Raw genomic sequence first — 17,137 nt, 5'->3', positions numbered from 1 at the left:
CCCTGGGACCTGCGGGGCTGGGGGGAGAAGGGGCTTTTTCGACAGCTGCAGCCAGGCAAAATCCACCAGGAATTCCCTCGCTGGCCTCTGCCTTTCCCAGCCCAGCACGGCCAAGAACATGAGCTGCTGCTTTGGCAGCGGAGCAGGGAAGTGGAGCCACCTGCCTGTCCTCCCCCCGGCCCCCTGGGCCCCAAACACCCCCAAAAACTGCACAGAGGAGTTTGTGTCCCTCATGCAACGAGGCAGAAGCTGTTTCTCTATGTTTCAGGGGTTTTCTCTATAGTTTTATTTTCTCTATGGCTGGTTTCTTTTGGAGGGGAGAGGTAAAAGGGTTTTTGGCTGGCGGTCCCCAGGGCCAGGACACAAAACTGCAGAGCAGGGGGAGGACAGGGACCATGGGAGACCCGGCAGGATGCTCTGCCCGTCCCTTGACCCATCCAAAGGACATCCCCAAACCTTCTCACCTCCCCTGGGGCTCCCTCCACGAGGCCTGGACACAGCCTGCCCAGGGACCCAGGGTGCAGAGCCAAGCTCTGGGAACAGCCTGTCCATCAGCCCCAACGCTGGAGCTCAGGAAAATCCCAAGCCCATCGGTGCCAGAAGCACCGCCTGGGAGCACATTTTTCCTTTCCCAGGGCTGGGGAGGGGATGAGGGGATGAGTTTCACTTACCCTCTGTGCTTTGGGACGTGGCAGGGGCCAGGCCCTCCCCCTGGCCCTGGGGGAAGATCCCCCATAAAAGCAGCCGGGGCAGGCTGGCCCCAGCACAGGCGGCTCAGCCACTGACACAGCCCGCCATGGGGACAGCCACCAGGATGCTCTGTGCCCTCCTCATCCTCTCCACGCTGTGCTGGCACAGCCTGGCTCAGAGTGAGCATTGCCAGGGGCTGGGGGACGGGGACAGAACCCGGGGATGGGGACAGGGACAGAACCCAGGGATGGGGACAGGGACAGAACCCAAGGTTTGGGTACGGGGACAGAACCCAGGGCTAGGGGACAGGGACAGAATCCAGGGCTGGGGGAGAGGGACAGAACCCCAGGCTGTGGGGTCAGGGTCAGAACCCAGGGCTGTGGGGTCAGGGACAGAATCCTGGGCTGTGGGGTTGCATTTTCTTCACGCACATGGTGCAGGGGGATCCCCCCAAAGAGCTGCCGTTGCCATGGCAGGAGGGCTGAGGAGGGGCTGGGGGGTCTCCAGGCTGAGCCAGGCTTGTGCTGTCCCCCAGGAGCTCCAGCCATGCCGGACAAGTGCTGCTTCAACTTCCAGACCAGAAGGATCAAGAGGGACAACGTGGTGGCCTGCTACCCCACCAGCCCCGAGTGCCCGCACCAGGCTGTGATGTGAGTAGCCCAAAGCTCCCGACCCCCTGTGCCCCTGAGCCCCTCAGCACTCAGTGTTGGGGTCCCCACTGAGCCCAGCCCCTCTGTGCCCCAGCTTCAAGGTGAGGAACGGGAAGGAGATCTGCACCCAGGCCAGCAGGGCGTGGGTCAAGAGGTACCAGCAGAGCTTCCAGGTCAGCTCCTTCTCCATCCCCAGCTAGTGGGGTGGCTGGGGACGGCGGGGACTGCTCCTCGTGGGGGACACCACCGAGGCAGAGGGGACATTTCTGGATGGAGCAGCTCACAAGGGACATCCTCCTTGTCACGATGACCCTCACCACCTCCCTGAAGGCAAAGGGCCTTTGCCAGCCCAGCAGGATGGACTGCCCTGACCCTCTGTGGCCCGTGGAGAGGCTGCAGCAGGCGGGGGGTGGAGGGGGAGCAGCTCCACAGTTGTTTTTTGTCAACTCTGACCAGAATTAAAGGCGATTCCCACATGCAAACATCTGTCTGTGCGAGTCTCTCGGGCCTGGGCAGATCCTGCTCCGGCTTTCCTGCCCAGGTGTTGGGATCAGCGAGGAGCCAGGAGGAGCTGGAGCCTCGGCCAGGTCTCTGTGAGGGTGTCCAGGGGTGAGTGGGGCCAAACCAAACCCATGAGGGCTTTGGGGAGGGACAACATGCTGGGAGGAGGGGGCTTCCTGTGCTCCTCATCCACCATCCTAATTAACAGCCCAAATTCCATTAGAGGGGGATCTCAGGGATGCCTGAGCCAGCCCCAAACCCCAGGATGCCACCAGGAAATGTGATGGGTGCTGTGACAGTGGCAGAGGCACCACGATGAGCAGCCAGCAATGGGTGCTGGAGAAACAAACCAGCCACCACCCCAGAGCAAGCAGAGGCCCCAGAGCCAAAGGCAAGGAGTGGTTTTTTGCACAGGAACTCACAAGTGTGAGCATCATCCTGTGCTGTTTGCTGGTGGCCACAACCCAACCCAAAATAGACTCCCAGCCCAGCATCAGTGGCTGCTCCCACACCTCTGAGCAGCCCTCGGGTGTCACGGTGGCCAAAGTGGCTGCCAGAAGGAATTTCCCCTCACCTCTCACCCCTCATGGAGAGATCCAAGCGGTTCTTTCCACGGGGAGGGTCCAAGCTGTCATGGAAAGCCTGGCAGGGGCTGTTATAAATCACCCAGGGCTGCAGGCAGGAGGGCAGGCAGCTCCTGCTGGCCTGGGGAGAACCAGAGCTGCTGGTGCTGACAGAACCTCGGGCTGGACATGAAGATCTCCTTGGCCCTGCTCGTCCTGCTGCTGGCAGCTGCCTGGACTGGGAGCCAGGGGATGTCCTGTAAGTACCAGCAGGGAGATTTTCCCTTCTGAGCTGTCCCAGCTCCTCCTCTGACGGGATTTGGGGCTGGGGAAAAGGAGGGGAACTCAGCTCCTGATGGGGCTGTGGAGCATCAGCAGCTGCCTGAGCATGGGGCTGGCCTGGATTTGTTCAAAATGAGTAAAAATGGGGTTGGTTCAGCCCCAGAGTGCCAGCTGGGGAGCTCTACGGGCAGGGTGCTCCTACCCTGGGGCAGAGCGTCACCCCTGGGGCAGGGCATCGCCCCTGGGGCAGGGCATCACCCCTGGGGCAGGGCATCGCCCCTGGGGCAGAGCATCGCCCCTGGGGCAGAGTATCACCCCTGGGGCTGCAAGATGCTCCCTTTGTGGGATGAGGGAGCAAGGGCAGGACCCACACCCCTCGTGCCAGGAGGGGAGAGCACTGAACCCTCCCTCCTGCTCTCAGTCCGCAGGTCCAGCCCCAGCTGCTGCTCCAAGGGAATGTTCTCCCGTCGGAAAATCCCCGAGTTCAAGATCCTGGGCTACCTGGAAACAGCCTCCAGCTGCACCCACAGGGCTGTTCTGTGAGTAACCCCAGCTCCCAGCCAGCCTTCCTCCCCTCCACCCCACCCTCGCCTCGCCCACCCTCCTTCCCCAGCAGCTGCTCTGCTTTTGGGGACTCCCCAAAAACGAGGCACCCGCACAGGTGCTGCAGGTGGGGCTGTCCTCGCCTGGCTCTTCACCCTCACCTCCCTCCCTGCTTAACCCAAACAGTCCCAGATGGCCCCATTTGTGCTGCCAGCAGGCCAAGAGTCAGCCCTGGCAGGGAAAGGGGGGGCAGGATGCTGCAGGAACCCCTGGGGGATCCTCCACTCCCAGGCTGACTCGGGATGTTCTTTCCCCCCAAGTGTGAAGCTGGCAAAGGGGATGGTCTGCGTGGACCCAGAGGAGAAATGGTTCCAGGAGTACCTGAGGAAGCAGAAGAAGCCAAACAGCACCTTGACGTGAAGCTGCCTTCCCCACATCTCTATTTAATTGTACCCCATAATCCTCTGTGTGTTTTTGTGTCACTCATTAATTTAACAGAGCTGGCTCTGTCCCCTCCCCTGCACTCAATAAACCCTCCTGTGGTCACCTGTGGCTGGAGTGAGATGTCAGTCCTGGGCAGAAAACGGGTCACACCCAGGCTCAGCCTTGCCAGGAAGAGTCCAGGAATCCCGAAGGGCCCAGCTCCCTCCAAGGTGGAGCAGCCCTGCCTGGGAGTGGGGCTCAGGGATGCCCTGGGCAGCTGCCCATGGGGTGGGGAAATGGGAGAAGGGTTCCCTCTGGGGTCTTTGAGGGTGTTTAGGGGTTGGGTTGGCTCAGTCCCTGGGGAGCAGCCCTGGTGACAGCCCCAGCTGGGTGTCACTGCCTTCCCCACCACCCCTGGGACACCAGCCAGCTTGTCACCCAAACAGGGCACCCGTCCAAGCCACGGGCAGGCAGTTTCTCCAGAAAAAAAGCTGCATTGTTCACTTCCCTCTTAGTTTGTGACTCACTTGAATCATCTTTTTGACGAGCTAGGACATGCCTCACTCTTAAATATACCTTTATACACATTGCCAGATTTGTTGCCATTTGTCTGCCCCCATTTAGGGAATTTTTTTGTACAAATCAATGACTAATTTTGTACAATCAATGACCAATGGACAATTAATCTGCTACAATGCCCACAGGACTACATCACCTGGAACTGGTCTGGAATTAGAAGGAATATTCTTGCCTAGGACTGTGAAACTGCAATTCTCAATTTTTGCAGAAAATGAGAGTTAACCAGACTTTTCTAGTTGCTCTTTGGTGCTGGAAATCCCAGGATCCAGCAGAATATTGGGGATGTGTGAAGGATAGGGCAGGAATTGGTTCTCTAAACCACAGAAGCATTAAGGAAAAGACCTTTAAGGTCAAGTCCGAGCATTAACCCAGCACCAAACCACATCCCCAGGTGACACATCTCTGGAACACCCCCAGGGTGGGGATCCCACCCAAGTGCCACATTCACCCCGAGAATCTGACTCAGAGATGGAGCCCACACAGAGGGGCCAGATGATGAAGCACTGAACCACTTGGGGATGAAAGATTGCCAAGGTGGGGCTGAGAGCCACCAGCTCGGTGTCCCTGTGGCCCTGGTGGTGCTGGGTGGCAGGAGGGTGGCAGGCATGGTAACTCAGGTTTCGTTTTTATATTTTTCAGGTTCTGTGCTGCTTCAGTGTGTGGCTCTGGGCTTCACATGAGGGGATGGTGAGCTCTGTGCACAGAGCAGGGAGACAAAACAATTCCTGCTCCAGCTGGGGACCAAGGACAAATGATCCAAATCTCAGCCCAAGAGTATAAATAACGGTGAATCGAAGAGAGAAAAACAGGAGGGATGGGAGTGCATGAGCTAAAGCTGGAATTGGACAATGAACTGCAATGTGCAAATGGAGTAGAGCTGATCCCAGGGAGAGACCCCGTGACCATCGTGCATTTTGGGACCATTTTGGCTCATTAGGGTGCAGCCCTGGCTGGGCTCTTGTGCTGCCCAAGGTGCATCCACTGAGGAGATCCTTTTCATAAATCCCTGCTTTATTCTTTAACTCCATCTAGACTGTTCTAGCTCAGCCTTCCCAAGGCATCAGGCACATGTGGCTGCTGTGCCAAATCACCCCCCCTGTTGCTGGACATCATCCCCACTGATCCCAAAAAAGGTGAGGATTAAATGCGTGAGATGGTATTTTTTGTTCAGACTTAGATGTTTATTAATTCTTATTTATTTTACAGCCTCACAAACTGTGAGTTCTACAGCACGAAACAGAAACTAAATGGAGAGTCAAAAATAAACTAAAAATGGAGCTGTATCTCTCTCTCTCTACAAGGCTTTTTAAGGACAAACTGTCCAATTAAGAGATGACACTTAAATTATTTTTACTTTTAACTTAATAACTAATTACTTGTGGCCCTCAATGAGGATTTTCTAATTTAATTATACAACACCACTCAAACCTATGAAGGTGAAGAAGGAGGACTAGCTTTTGCCTTGAAACTTCTATTTTGTTTTATATATATTACTATATAAAACTTTAAACTCTGAGATTTTTACTATGTGATAATACACACTTCTATTCAAACTACACACTCATAATCTAAGTTCTACAATTAATTTTGGAAGCTTTCTTTACGGCCTCAGGTTAAATGCAGTGTTCTCTTGGGGGTCAGTGCTTGTCAGCACAGAAATGTTTAATAATTCTTTAACGAATTTAATTAATTTAAGAATTAATTTAAGGGTAGTTTTCTGGAATGCCTGGCAGAGGTTGTTCTTTTCCTTTACCATTCCTCCTCTCAGCCTGGTGCTAAAGCCACTCTGATGCAGGACCACAGAAAACCTGTCCTGGGCTGGGGTCTTCCCACAGGACCCTCAGGGAGGGAAGGAACTTTTGGAAATTTGACTTACAAATCCATCAGCAGGGCCTGCTGCAGGAACTCTGCTTTGAAAGCAGAATTAGCCCCACAAAAACCCCACACAGCAGGGTCAGGCCAGCTCATGAGGCTGCCCCGTGCTCTCCTCGGAGCCCCGAGGCACCGGAGCTCTTTGCAGCATTTTTATCAATGAGTGTCACTCCCAGGGGGATGTTGCATAACCCCAGTGGCTTCCTCTGCACTTGCACGGGATCGAGGGGCTGGCAGCCACTTTCATTTCTTCCTGCTGAGGGTTCCTGCCTTGGGGAAGGCAGAGATTGCTTTGATCCCTTTGGTGCTCTCCTGAAAGGGTGCCCAGAGCATCCTCAGCCTCAGGGTTACAGCTGGACTTGATTATCCCTGTGGATCCCTTCCAGCTCAAGAATATATTGTGTTTGTGGGGTGCCCCAATGAAGGAAGGAATGATGAATCTGACCCCATGTTCTCAGAAGGTTAATTTATTATTTTAAGATACTATATTATATTAAAGAATACTAAACTATACTATATTAAAGAATACAGAAAGGATACTTACAGAATGCCCAAAAGATAATAATGAAACCTCGTGACTCTCTCCAGAGTCCCAACACAGCTTGGCCTGGATTGGCCAATGAGTGAAAACAACTCACACCAAAATCCAATTAAACAATCACCTGTGGGTAAACAATCTCCAAACACATTCCAAAGGAACAAAACACAGGAGAAGCAACTGTGATAAGAATTGTTTTCATTTTTATCTGAGGCCTCTCAGCTTCCCAGGAGAAAAATCCTAGGCTAAGGGATTTTTCAGAAAATGTGAATGTTACAAGAATATTCTGTGATTCTCCTCTTGTCCCTTATTTCTGGGATAAGAGCCCTAAGGGAGAGGTTCCTCTCCATTGGACTGAGCAAATTTGGGGTGTGCTCTGGCCCCACACAGTCCCTGCTGCTCCCCCTCGTCCTGCCCTCTGTCAGGGATGGTCCCTCTGCCCAGCCCCAGAGGCTGAGGGGGTTTCAGACCTAATCCCTCCTTTTCTTTGGGATACTCACGCAAGGCAGTGCCAAAATCATCAGATTTTGTGAGACCAGTGCCACGTTTGCTCTCCCACCCCACGTGAATTTGTCTGGTGGTGAGGTGGCCACAGCCTGGCTCAGGAGCAGTTCATAGGAATCTTTGTAGCCTTTTTGTTTTGGCTGCACCTGCCTCAACTGCCTCTTCCTTCCTTATTTATTCCTTATTTATTATTCCTTATTCGTTATTTGTTCTCTTTATTATTTGTCTCTTCCTTCCTTATTTATTATTTGTTCTTCTTTCCCTTTTCTTTCTTGGGTGCACAATATTTTGGTGGCATTGAGTACTCAACCATAACCAGACAAGCCAAAAAAGAAGTGGCATCTTTGGCTCTTTACTCTCCTCCTCTAACTAATGGGCTTTTTCTTTCTTCAGTTTTTCAAATTTGCATTTGTAAAGCTGAAGTTTCTCTTTCCCTGCATTTCCTCCCCCCCCCCAAATTCATGTTCCTCTGCTGGATTCAAACGTCACCTGCTCACTATTGCAGGAGAAATAAAACCACAAGCCATTTCTTTACTCTCCCTTTATATCAGTTCCTGATATCTAATTCCTTAAACAGAATTAAACACCAACTGCCTGCTCTTGCTGAGCTGCACTTTTGTGCAATTCTCTGTAATATCCTCGATTCCAGTCACAATGGAAAATTTCATCAGCATCCAGTAAGAAGTCCCATCCGGCCCTCAGCCGAAAGGAGAACCGAAAGCTTGGCCAGTCACTTCTGCACCAAAGAGGAAACAGTTTTGCTTTTTTTCCATCAGATTTATTAATGGTGAGATTTTCTGTGGTCCCTGCCTGATGACAAGTCATCCTCTGCCAACTGCAGTGCCCACAGTGCCCCGATCTCGTTTTCCAGGTTTTCTGTCTGTGGGATATTCCTCACCATGCTCCTGGTGTTTGTTGGCCCCCAGTGCTGCTCTCTTGCCCATCCTGCCCCTTTTCGCTCTGTTTGGGCACCCACCAAGCCGAGCTCAGCTCATCCCTGGCTCAGGGCTGCTCTCTCCAGAAAAATTCCCAGCCAGGCTTTGGATAGCTCGGGATCTCGTTCCTGTGGTTGACCCCCACAGCAATTCCTGGTTTCCTTCCTCCTGCCTGTCCCACTCCCACTTCTCCCCCATGCACAAACCAAGCTGGCCCTGGTGAGGTGCCAGAATTCCAGGGGTGCCTGGAGGGTAGAGCTGTGGGGAAATCTCTGTGGGACACGTGGCGTTTACAGCCAGAGAGGGTCATGAAAACACAAAAACTTCCACTGGCTGGCCCTGAACTTGGGACTCCTCTGCCCACAGAGGGTGCTTTGAGCTCTAGAGAAACCTCTTGGTGTCTCTGCAATCAGCAGGGAAGAAAAACAGGATAAATTCATGCAGATCTGCATTGCTCTGGGGAATTGAATCTGCCTTTGTGTATCCAGGGACATGTGACAAGCAGGAGCCTTTGCAGCAGGTGAATTTTCCAAGCCTTCTTCAACCACCACCTGGTTATTGGTAAATCCAAAGGATTTATTAATTTATTTATTCATTTGTAGCTCCATGCAGAGAGTGACTGAAACAGAAAGAGCTGAAAATTGGGAGTTGGAGAAAGAGCTGGAAGAGCTGGACTCATTCTTCCACCAGCCCAAGGCCAGACCAGCCCTGCCCAGCTCCTCCTGAGCAGCTCCAGGGGATGATTTGCACCCATTCCCTGTCCTGCTCACACCAGGCAGGACCTGGTGGCTGGGGGACAAGAAGTGGAGATGGGAGCACACGCAGTGCCATGGCTCAGCATTTTGGGCAGCTGGACTTTTCTCTTGAATCAGCCAGGAATTAGTCATACCCCGGGCAAGGTCAGCAGTAAGGCCAGGGGAAGCTCCAGGGCAGCACCAGGAAAAGGCTGGAAAAGACACAAAAAATGGAGGAAGGAGTGATTTTGGCAGCTTGTTCTGCCTGGGTGTGCAGCAGAGGGGGGTGTTTGGGAATTACCCTCTGGAATTGCAAATGCTGCCCTTTTTCAGTCACTCTGCAGTTTCCTGGAGATTTTATCTGCAGTAAGCTGATCCCAGTGAGTACCAGCAGGATCCTCTCCTCCCTCTGCCTCCAACCCTTAATGCTGTGTCCTGCCATGGGAGCCTCTGCTTTTGGGGGCTAAATCAGGAGAGATTAAATTGGATTAAACAATTGTTTGGGAAGAAGTGGGCAAGCAGTTATTGCAACAACTTGAACGTTGAGAGGCCGCAGCCAAAACTGAAACTCTTCAGTGTAAATCCAGAGGAAAGGGAAGGTGGCAGGGTCAGCTGCAGCCAAAAATTAAACCCTGAGAGAGGTGTAAATTCAGCCAGGAGACAGCAAGGGTGGCAGAGCAAGCTGCTGGCCTGGGACAGGGCACCAGAGTCCAGGCCCTGCACCTGCAGAGACTCCATGTCTCTGCAGCCTTTCCAATAAGGAAATTGTTCTTTTGACCAACCACCAGCAAAAAGGGACAAATGTGAGACCTGCCATGGGAGTCTCTGCTTTTGGGGGCTAAATCCGGAGAGATTAAATCAGATTAAATGATCCTGCTTGGGAAGAAGTGGGCAAGCAGTTATTGCAACAACTTGAATGTTGAGAGGCCGCAGCCAAAACTGAAACTCTTCAGTGTAAATCCAGAGGAAAGGGAAGGTGGCAGGGTCAGCTGCAGCCAAAAATTAAACCCTTAGAGAGGTGTAAATTCAGCCAGAGGGCACAGGGACGGTGGCAGAGCAAGCTGCTGGCCTGGGACAGGGCACCAGAGTCCAGGCCCTGCACCTGCAGGGACTCCATGTCTCTGCAGCCTTTCCAGTAAGGAAGTCGTTCTTTTGACCAACCACCAGCAAAAAGGGACAAATGTGAGACCCCCAGTGACTTCTAGCTCAACACAACTTTATTCCCTCATGATCTTCCCTGTCCAAGCAGGAGCTGGTGTTATCAGCGGGGATGAACGTGTGTGCAGTGGCTGTGGACCTTGCTCTGGATCCCCGTGGTGGAGCCGGCTGAGAAGTGGCATTTGTGGCAAACCCAGGGAGAAGTTGGCACCTTTCTCCTGGCAGGGCTTTTCTGCCAGCAGCAGTGGCTGGGGGTGTCCATGCCAGGGCACCCCCAGAGCTGCTGCAGAGCCCTGGCACACTTTGGGAGCACCAGGCACCCAAGGAACATCTCGGAAGCTGCAGCCTCGCGGACAGCGCTTCCCCTTCTGCGGTTTCATCTCCTTTTCCAGCTCAGCAAAAATTGGGTGGTCCTGACATAATTTTCTCAGCATTATGCCATCATTTTCCTTCCTTGAAACCCTGTGCCCGCCCCTCGGATGGGGATAAAACGGGAGCACGGCCCCAGGGCCACAGCAAGAATCCTGCAGCCTCCCCAGCTCCAGCTCCAGCTCCTCTCACAGAACCCGCAGCACCATGAAGGTCCTGGCAGCCACCCTGGCCACCCTGCTCCTCCTGGCCACCTGCTTCTCAGCTGAGGGTCACTTCGGTGAGTCCAGCATCGCTGTGTCCTCCTGGAGAGTCCCTGCCCTGGCAGGGTGGCTCTGGGGAGGGCTGGGGGGTCTGTGTCACACTGGGGGTGCAGGTTTGGAGCTGGGGGTTGCATGGAGGGGGTTCTGCCAGGGGATGTGGAAATCCCTGGAGGGGGCAGAGGCTGTGCTGGGCTCTCACCAGGGCCGTGTGTGTGTCCCCTGCCCTCACAGATGGTGTCCCCAGCACCTGCTGCTTCAGCTACCAGAAGCAGCCCATCCCTCGGCGCCGCGTCAGCTCCGTCTTCGTCACCAGCAGCTCCTGCATCCAGCCGGGCGTGATGTGAGTGCCCAGGGGGGACTGGGGGGCCTGGGGACACACATGGGTGTCATGTGAGTGCCCAGGGGGGACTGGGGGGCCTGGGGACACACATGGGTGTCATGTAAGTGCCCAGGGGGGACTGGGGGGCCTGGGGACACACATGGGTGTCATGTGAGTGCCCAGGGGGGACCTGGGGACACTCGGGGTGCTGCTGCTGGCACTCAGATCCCGCTGCCCCAGCCCAGCAGCTCAAGGCAGGTTTTGTCCTGGCAGTGTGGTCACCCACAAGAAGAAGCAGCTGTGTGCAGATCCAAGGGCAGCATGGGTGCAGGAGCTCCTGAAGCACTTCCAGAGCCAGGAAAACTGAGCCTTCCCTGCTGACAGCCACAATGCCACCCCTGCACAGCTCCCAGCCTCGGGCACCACAGAGAGGATTTGACCCCCAGCCTTCTTCAATGGAGAAAATTATTTTATTTAACTTATTTAAGTTAAACTAAATATTGTTTTTTTCTAAACATTATTTTAAAATAATTTCTAAAAATTATTTAAACTATGTCAGAATAATACACTAAAATAAAGACTATTTTAATCATATCCACGTGCCTGTTAATGAAGGGTCAGTTTTGATGCCTCCTTGCACCACGGTGGGAGAAGGGACCACAGGGACCCCTGGGTTTGCTGTTCCCCAGCCTGGGTCTGGCTCTGGTGCCACCCAGTTTGTCCCCATAGGTGACACCTGTGTCTCACCTGGGGCCGCCAGTGGTGGCTCTTGTTTGGGGAATGTTCTGGAAGTACCTGTGGTGCCACAGGAGAGCTGGGCTATGATTTTCTAGGGGATGGAATATCCTTTGGTCAGCTTGATCACCTGGCCTGACTCTGCCCCCTCACAGCAGCTCCTGAGTCTTGATGAAGGAAAACACCACTTAGGAACAGCTAAAACATCAACATTATTCTCATGCTGAATCCACCAGCAAATAGCTAAAACAATAATAAAATTGAGCTGCAGATCCTTCCCCAACTCCACTGTCCCACCCCACTGGTGACACCACCAGCCAGTTTGTCACCCAGCAAACAGGACACAGGACATGGGGACAGCAGATCCAAATTTCTGTGCCACCCAACTCTTTCCTGACAGGCACATTGATATAATGGAAACTACTTTTGTGTGAATTTATTATCCTGACATATTTGAAATACCACACCTAACAGCTGCCTTTTGTAAGCTCAGAGGTATTTGTGGTGAAGGAAATGCAGTAGATTTCACTCATCTGGGCTTCAGGAAGACACTTGAATTAAGGCCAGATAGTAAATTATGAGCAAAGGCACAGGAGATGTGACTGGCATGTGAAAAGTAAATTTGGTCAAGAGCTGCCTGAAAGGAGCATGATAATTGCTTCAGCTGAAAGGGGCTGTGTCACACTCACAGGGGCTTACCCACACAGTTCCTTGAGTTTCTGCCTCAAAAAATATCCTGCTTGACATTTGCATTAATGACCTTGGCACACAAAGCAGGAGAAGGCAGAGGAATTGTGCTGATGAGGCAAAACGAGATGGGATCATCAATCTGGAGCAGGCCAGGACATCACAAAGGAGGATTCTAATGACCTTGAGGGTGGAGGAGGGATCCAAGGCAGCGGTGCAGAGTAGGATCCTGCTGCTGAGGACAGGGATAACAGCAACACACACTCCAGTTTGGGAGCTGGGAATGGCTGGGGCAGGGAAAAGCCCTTGGCACACATCACAGCACTGATGTTATCATCAAAATAGTCAAATGCAAAAGGTTTGGGTTGAAAAATGAGGGACTGATCCATGTGAAGGCACCAGGGGTTGGAAGGAGGTGCAGGGGGCACTGCTGGTGTGAGGACAGGCTGGAAACCAGCAGAGAGGAAATCAGGTTTGCACAGGGACATTGTAAGGTTCTCACACAGGTTTCTGACCCAAAATAAAAATCAAGCACTGCTCCCATAGGCACCAGTCCCACTGATGGCTCAGGTTTTGGTTTTTATATTTTTCAGATTCTGTGCTGCTTTGGTGTGTGGGTCTGAGCTTCACATGAGGGGATGGTGAGCTCTCTGCACAGAGCAGGGAGACAAAACAATTCCTGCTCCAGCTGGGCACCAAGGACAAATGATCCAAATCTCAGGCCCAAGAGCACAAACAACATGGGCTGAAGAGAGGAAAACAAGCAGGATGGGACTGCAGGGGCTGCAGCTGGGGTTGGACACTGAACTGCAATGTGCACATGGAGCAGAGCTGATCCCAGGGAGAGACCCCGTGAGCGCTCGTGCATTTTGGGACCATTTGGGTTCATCTTGGGTGCAGCCCTGGCTGGGCTCTGGTGCTGCCCAGGGTGGATCCATTGAGGAGATCCTTTTCATACATCCCTGCTTTATTCTGTAACTCATCCAGCCTCTGTTCCAGGCCAGCCTTCTCAAGGCATCACCACCAGCAGGTTCCACAGGCTGTCCTGCAGCTGAGATTCCTTCCCAGGAACTGCCCAGTCTTCACAAGGACCAACTCCCAGAGGCCTTTCAGAGCCCAAGGTTGGGGCTCTCAAATTCCACACTATTGCTGTGGAATCCAATGTTCTCCAAGGCTGTCCAAGCACCAGCAGACCAGGAAATTCCTTCCCAGGAGCAGCTTCACTCACTCCCCTGCAGGCCTGGGGGTGGTTTTGGTGTGAGCTGCCTCACTCTGAAACTGCTCAGCTCATCCCTTCAGTCTGGAGCAGCAGAATAACAGCACTTCTGCCCAATTTCCTCCAGAATAGCCTTTTTGGACACTCCCAGCTCTAACACCCCTTGTTCTGTGCCCTGAAGGAGCAGAGCTGAGGCAGCCTCTGCTGGGCATTCACCCCATTTCCTAAGCTGACCCCTTGCTGCTCCTCAGGGCTGGATTAATTTTGTGGTTCCAACCTTTCACTCTCCACATTCCTTGTGTGTGCCCATCCCAGCTCACTGGCCTTGGGATGTGTCACCATCACTGCAGCACTTCAGGACATCAAATCTCCTCTGGGATCATCAGGGGTTTCTATTTCTTTATTTCCCTCCTTTCAGTTTCCTCCACATCCTCATCTCTGTCCAAGTCCCTCAGAGCTTCCTGGGCCACCTCACTGCTGAGTTGAAAGATTTGTATATATATATATATTTTTTTTTATTTTTTTTTAATTTTCAGGCTTTTTCTGTCGACTTCCTCTTTCTCTGGAATTTCTCTTTCGAATTAACTGGCACAAGACTAATCCTGGGGTCTGCTTGCATCCCTTTTCTTTTCAACCACAGGATGTGGGACTGACTCACATTTTAGGGAGAATTACTTCTACCCTCCCTGATCTGTGAATCCCAGCACCCACAGCATCCCTCCACTCTCCAGTACCCACAGCATCCCTCCACTCCCCAGTACCAGCCAAAGCTGTCTCTCTGGACACTCTCTCCTGCTTTTCTCCTCAATTTTCCTTCTGTGAATTCCCCAGCAGGACAGCTGTGAAACCTTTCCCTTGCTTTTAGGACCAAGCCAGGAGTAATGGCAAGCATCAATCCTTTTCCATCCTTTTCAGAGCCACTTTTTTCTGGACCCTGCTGGGTGTAATTCACATGACAAAGCCTCCTCCTCCTCCCAGGAGAGGCATCACTCCTGATTCAAAGTGCTTTTTGGTGTGAAACCTGCTTTTTACCCTGGGCTAAATGCCTCAGAGCAGCCCCAGGGTGGGTTCCCCAGTGTGCCTCCAAAAAGCTGACCCTGCTACCCCCAAAAATGCCTTGCAGGAAGGTGGGGAAGAGTCCAGACAGTGCAGAGAAGCAGAAATAACAAAACACAGCCAGGTTTTGCATCTGGGCCTGTCCTTGCCCATAGAGCTGAGTGAAAAATGTGATTTTGCAAGCCCATAGAGCTGAGTGAAAAAAAGTGATTTTGCTGTCCCCACAGCAGGACCGTGTCCCCACCACCAAGAGCAGCAGGCTGGGAGCTCAGGTGACAATGACAAATTACAGGTGCCAGCCTGGAGCTCCATGCACACTCCTGAGGTTGGGACACAAGTGGCAGGGATGCTCTGGGAGGGACACAACCTCCAGCAAACACCTTGGGCACAAGAGGCAGCAGGCTTTGGTGGCTCAGAGGGCACAAGCAGAGGAACAAGCCAGACACAGGGATGTCCGCAAGGAGAAAGAGGAAGGAATCTGCTCTGGGTGTGATTCTGCAACAGGCAAGATGTGAACTCATCCTGCAGCTGGTAACTGGCTCCAGAGCAGCAGCAGGGGCAGGAAAGGGTCAGGATGACTCAGGGCTCAGGCACATCTGTGGTGGTGCCCAAATTCCAGGGCCAGGTCAACCCTGGAGCATCCAGGAGGTGAAAATAATCTGGTTTTTGAGGGATAAGTCCCAGCAGAGAATGTGCTGTCTCCAAGGATTGAACATTTGCTGCCCTCCGTGGCTCAGGAGCACCCTGAGGAGCTTCCCATCTGCAGTTCCCCATGAAGGGCTTCTGAGGGAAGGGAGAGGCCCTTGGGGTCACAGCACGTGGTTTTTCAGAGAAACAGAGCAAGCAGGGCTGGGGAGACACAACTTCCACTCACTGTGTCCTCTAGGAACAGACTTCCCCTCTCTCCAGGTGATCTCCCAGCACCTCCTCACTGCTGCAGGATTTTTTCTCACGTTTTTTTCTCTGTTTGAGATCAGAACACCATGTCCTTTCCAGCAGGAAAACAAAGGATGAAATTGTTCAGTGACCCCCGTGGCCCATTCTCAGGCCTCTCTCACCCTCTTTGCACTGCACACCACGATTCTTCCACGCTCTGCAAATTTAACAAATCCCCGCTTGTTTCAAGCAGCATTAATAAAAATATCACATAGCACCAGAGCTGTGGGGTCCCACACACTCCTGGCAGTCAGGGTGAAATCCAGCCAGGCCATTTCCACAGGTTGACAATGACAATGAGGTGTCAGAGGCATTAAGGGATTTTTTTGCAATTTAGGGAGCCCCACAGGACTGAGCTGCTCATGCCATAATCCCTGCCCAGAGCACATTGCTTGCAGATTTTGAATCCCTGTCAAAAATGACGTCAGGTTAAACTCCAGGAAAAGAACAGGAGCAAGTGCCTGCTGGTGTGGGAACACAGGGCTGGGCAGAGATTCCCAAGGATTTCCCAGCCAGCTCTTCCCAAGCTGCTGCAGAGCAGCATTGCAGCACCATCTGCTGCCTGCTGCTCCCCAGCTCCTCAGCAGGCAGCTGAGAAATGCCTCCCTCACTCCTCAGGGTGACAAACCCTGCAGTCACTGATTAGAAAGTGGATCTGTCTTCTGTTCTTGGGGGAAATCAGGGCTCAGGCTCCTCAGAGTTCCCTCAGCTGAAGCACAGGCTCAGATCTTGTGGTCAATACTGCAGGTGAGCGTGAGCAGCAGAAGCACCAACTTACAGAGTTTAATTGCTGCAAATATTTACTCAGGGCTTAAGCAAATTAACACCCTGCTGGCACTTCTCCTTGCAGCAGCCTCCTGTGAGGGCACAGCACACCTGACTCCATGTGTGGCTGTGCATTCCTCAAGCTGATCCCAGCTCCTCCTGCCCCATCTGGAAGGTTCACAGGAGATTCCAGATCCTCCTGACACATCAAAAAGGCTCACAGCTGATCCCAGCTCCTCCTGCCCCATTGAAAGGTTCACAGGAGATTCTACATCCTCCTGACACATCTGAAAGGCCAACAGCAATTTCAGCTCATTTTTCTCCACCTAAAACGTTCACAGCAGTTCCCAGCTCCTCTTTCTCCATCTGGAAGGCTCACAGCAGACCCCAGCTCCTCCTGTCCCACCTAAAAAGTTTACAGCTGACCCTAGCTCTTCTTTCTCCACCTAAAAGGCTCACAGCACATCCCAGCTCCTCCTGGCCCATCTCAAACACCCATCCCAGCCTGCAGGAACGTGGTGCTGCACAGGAGCAATGGCCAGCAAGGACTCAGCAGGCTGAGAACAGCATGTAAAGGCAGGTTTTGCATTTGAGCTGGCAGGAGTGTGACCTTGTCCTTTTCTTCACTGGGATTTACAGGACTAAGTCCAAAGAAATAAATCAAGGGTGCACGTGGAGCAGGTCTCCTCCTCTGGGCCCTGCTCCACAGGGCAGCTCGGACACAAGAGCAGAAGGAAGGCCCAGCACGTGTGAAGGATGTGGGCACAAGCTCCCTTGGCTGTGGTAAGGCACATGCAGAAAAAGAGGGAACAGGAAAAG

General features: G+C 52.8%; 3 protein-coding genes and 1 long non-coding RNA gene across 4 annotated transcripts; 3 read left to right on the top strand and 1 right to left on the bottom strand.

The window, feature by feature from the left end:
• Positions 1 to 756: 756 nt before the first annotated feature.
• On the top strand, positions 757 to 1,755 carry LOC135283939 (C-C motif chemokine 3-like). The gene is made up of 3 exons (XM_064395105.1): positions 757 to 869; positions 1,226 to 1,340; positions 1,435 to 1,755. The coding sequence occupies exons 1-3, from the start codon at positions 797 to 799 to the stop codon at positions 1,538 to 1,540; spliced, it is 294 nt and encodes a 97-aa protein (XP_064251175.1). The 5' UTR covers positions 757 to 796; the 3' UTR covers positions 1,541 to 1,755.
• Positions 1,756 to 2,410: 655 nt separating this feature from the next.
• LOC135283552 (C-C motif chemokine 7-like) lies at positions 2,411 to 3,719 on the top strand. Its single transcript, XM_064394477.1, has 3 exons — positions 2,411 to 2,663; positions 3,108 to 3,225; positions 3,550 to 3,719. Exons 1-3 carry the CDS (start codon positions 2,594 to 2,596, stop codon positions 3,647 to 3,649), a joined length of 288 nt encoding a protein of 95 aa, XP_064250547.1. The 5' UTR covers positions 2,411 to 2,593; the 3' UTR covers positions 3,650 to 3,719.
• Positions 3,720 to 8,876: 5,157 nt separating this feature from the next.
• Positions 8,877 to 10,233, bottom strand: LOC135283733 (uncharacterized). The gene is made up of 3 exons (XR_010349386.1): positions 9,625 to 10,233; positions 9,116 to 9,277; positions 8,877 to 9,026 (listed from the first exon to the last, which is right to left on the bottom strand). It is a non-coding gene; the product is annotated as an uncharacterized LOC135283733 (long non-coding RNA).
• Positions 10,234 to 10,479: 246 nt separating this feature from the next.
• LOC135283754 (C-C motif chemokine 3-like) lies at positions 10,480 to 11,517 on the top strand. The gene is made up of 3 exons (XM_064394830.1): positions 10,480 to 10,621; positions 10,836 to 10,944; positions 11,197 to 11,517. The coding sequence occupies exons 1-3, from the start codon at positions 10,549 to 10,551 to the stop codon at positions 11,288 to 11,290; spliced, it is 276 nt and encodes a 91-aa protein (XP_064250900.1). The 5' UTR covers positions 10,480 to 10,548; the 3' UTR covers positions 11,291 to 11,517.
• The last annotated feature ends 5,620 nt before the right edge of the window (positions 11,518 to 17,137 follow it).

The sequence above is a fragment of the Passer domesticus genome, chromosome 19 (genome assembly GCF_036417665.1).
Source record: "Passer domesticus isolate bPasDom1 chromosome 19, bPasDom1.hap1, whole genome shotgun sequence".
Taxonomy (NCBI): domain Eukaryota; kingdom Metazoa; phylum Chordata; class Aves; order Passeriformes; family Passeridae; genus Passer; species Passer domesticus.
This window is presented reverse-complemented; position numbering and strand designations above follow the sequence as displayed.

What these genes read in the sequence shown, in the direction of transcription:
- LOC135283552 (XM_064394477.1), top strand. Translation starts at nt 2,594, where the DNA reads ATGAAGATCTCCTTGGCCCTGCTCGTCCTGCTGCTGGCAGCTGCCTGG. An exon ending in TGGGAGCCAGGGGATGTCCT is followed by an intron (nt 2,664 to 3,107) that starts GTAAGTACCAGC and finishes TCCTGCTCTCAG; the next exon opens with TCCGCAGGTCCAGCCCCAGC. An exon ending in TGCACCCACAGGGCTGTTCT is followed by an intron (nt 3,226 to 3,549) that starts GTGAGTAACCCC and finishes TTTCCCCCCAAG; the next exon opens with TGTGAAGCTGGCAAAGGGGA.
- LOC135283939 (XM_064395105.1), top strand. Translation starts at nt 797, where the DNA reads ATGGGGACAGCCACCAGGATGCTCTGTGCCCTCCTCATCCTCTCCACG. An exon ending in CTGGCACAGCCTGGCTCAGA is followed by an intron (nt 870 to 1,225) that starts GTGAGCATTGCC and finishes GCTGTCCCCCAG; the next exon opens with GAGCTCCAGCCATGCCGGAC. An exon ending in TGCCCGCACCAGGCTGTGAT is followed by an intron (nt 1,341 to 1,434) that starts GTGAGTAGCCCA and finishes TCTGTGCCCCAG; the next exon opens with CTTCAAGGTGAGGAACGGGA.
- LOC135283754 (XM_064394830.1), top strand. Translation starts at nt 10,549, where the DNA reads ATGAAGGTCCTGGCAGCCACCCTGGCCACCCTGCTCCTCCTGGCCACC. An exon ending in CTCAGCTGAGGGTCACTTCG is followed by an intron (nt 10,622 to 10,835) that starts GTGAGTCCAGCA and finishes CTGCCCTCACAG; the next exon opens with ATGGTGTCCCCAGCACCTGC. An exon ending in TGCATCCAGCCGGGCGTGAT is followed by an intron (nt 10,945 to 11,196) that starts GTGAGTGCCCAG and finishes TTGTCCTGGCAG; the next exon opens with TGTGGTCACCCACAAGAAGA.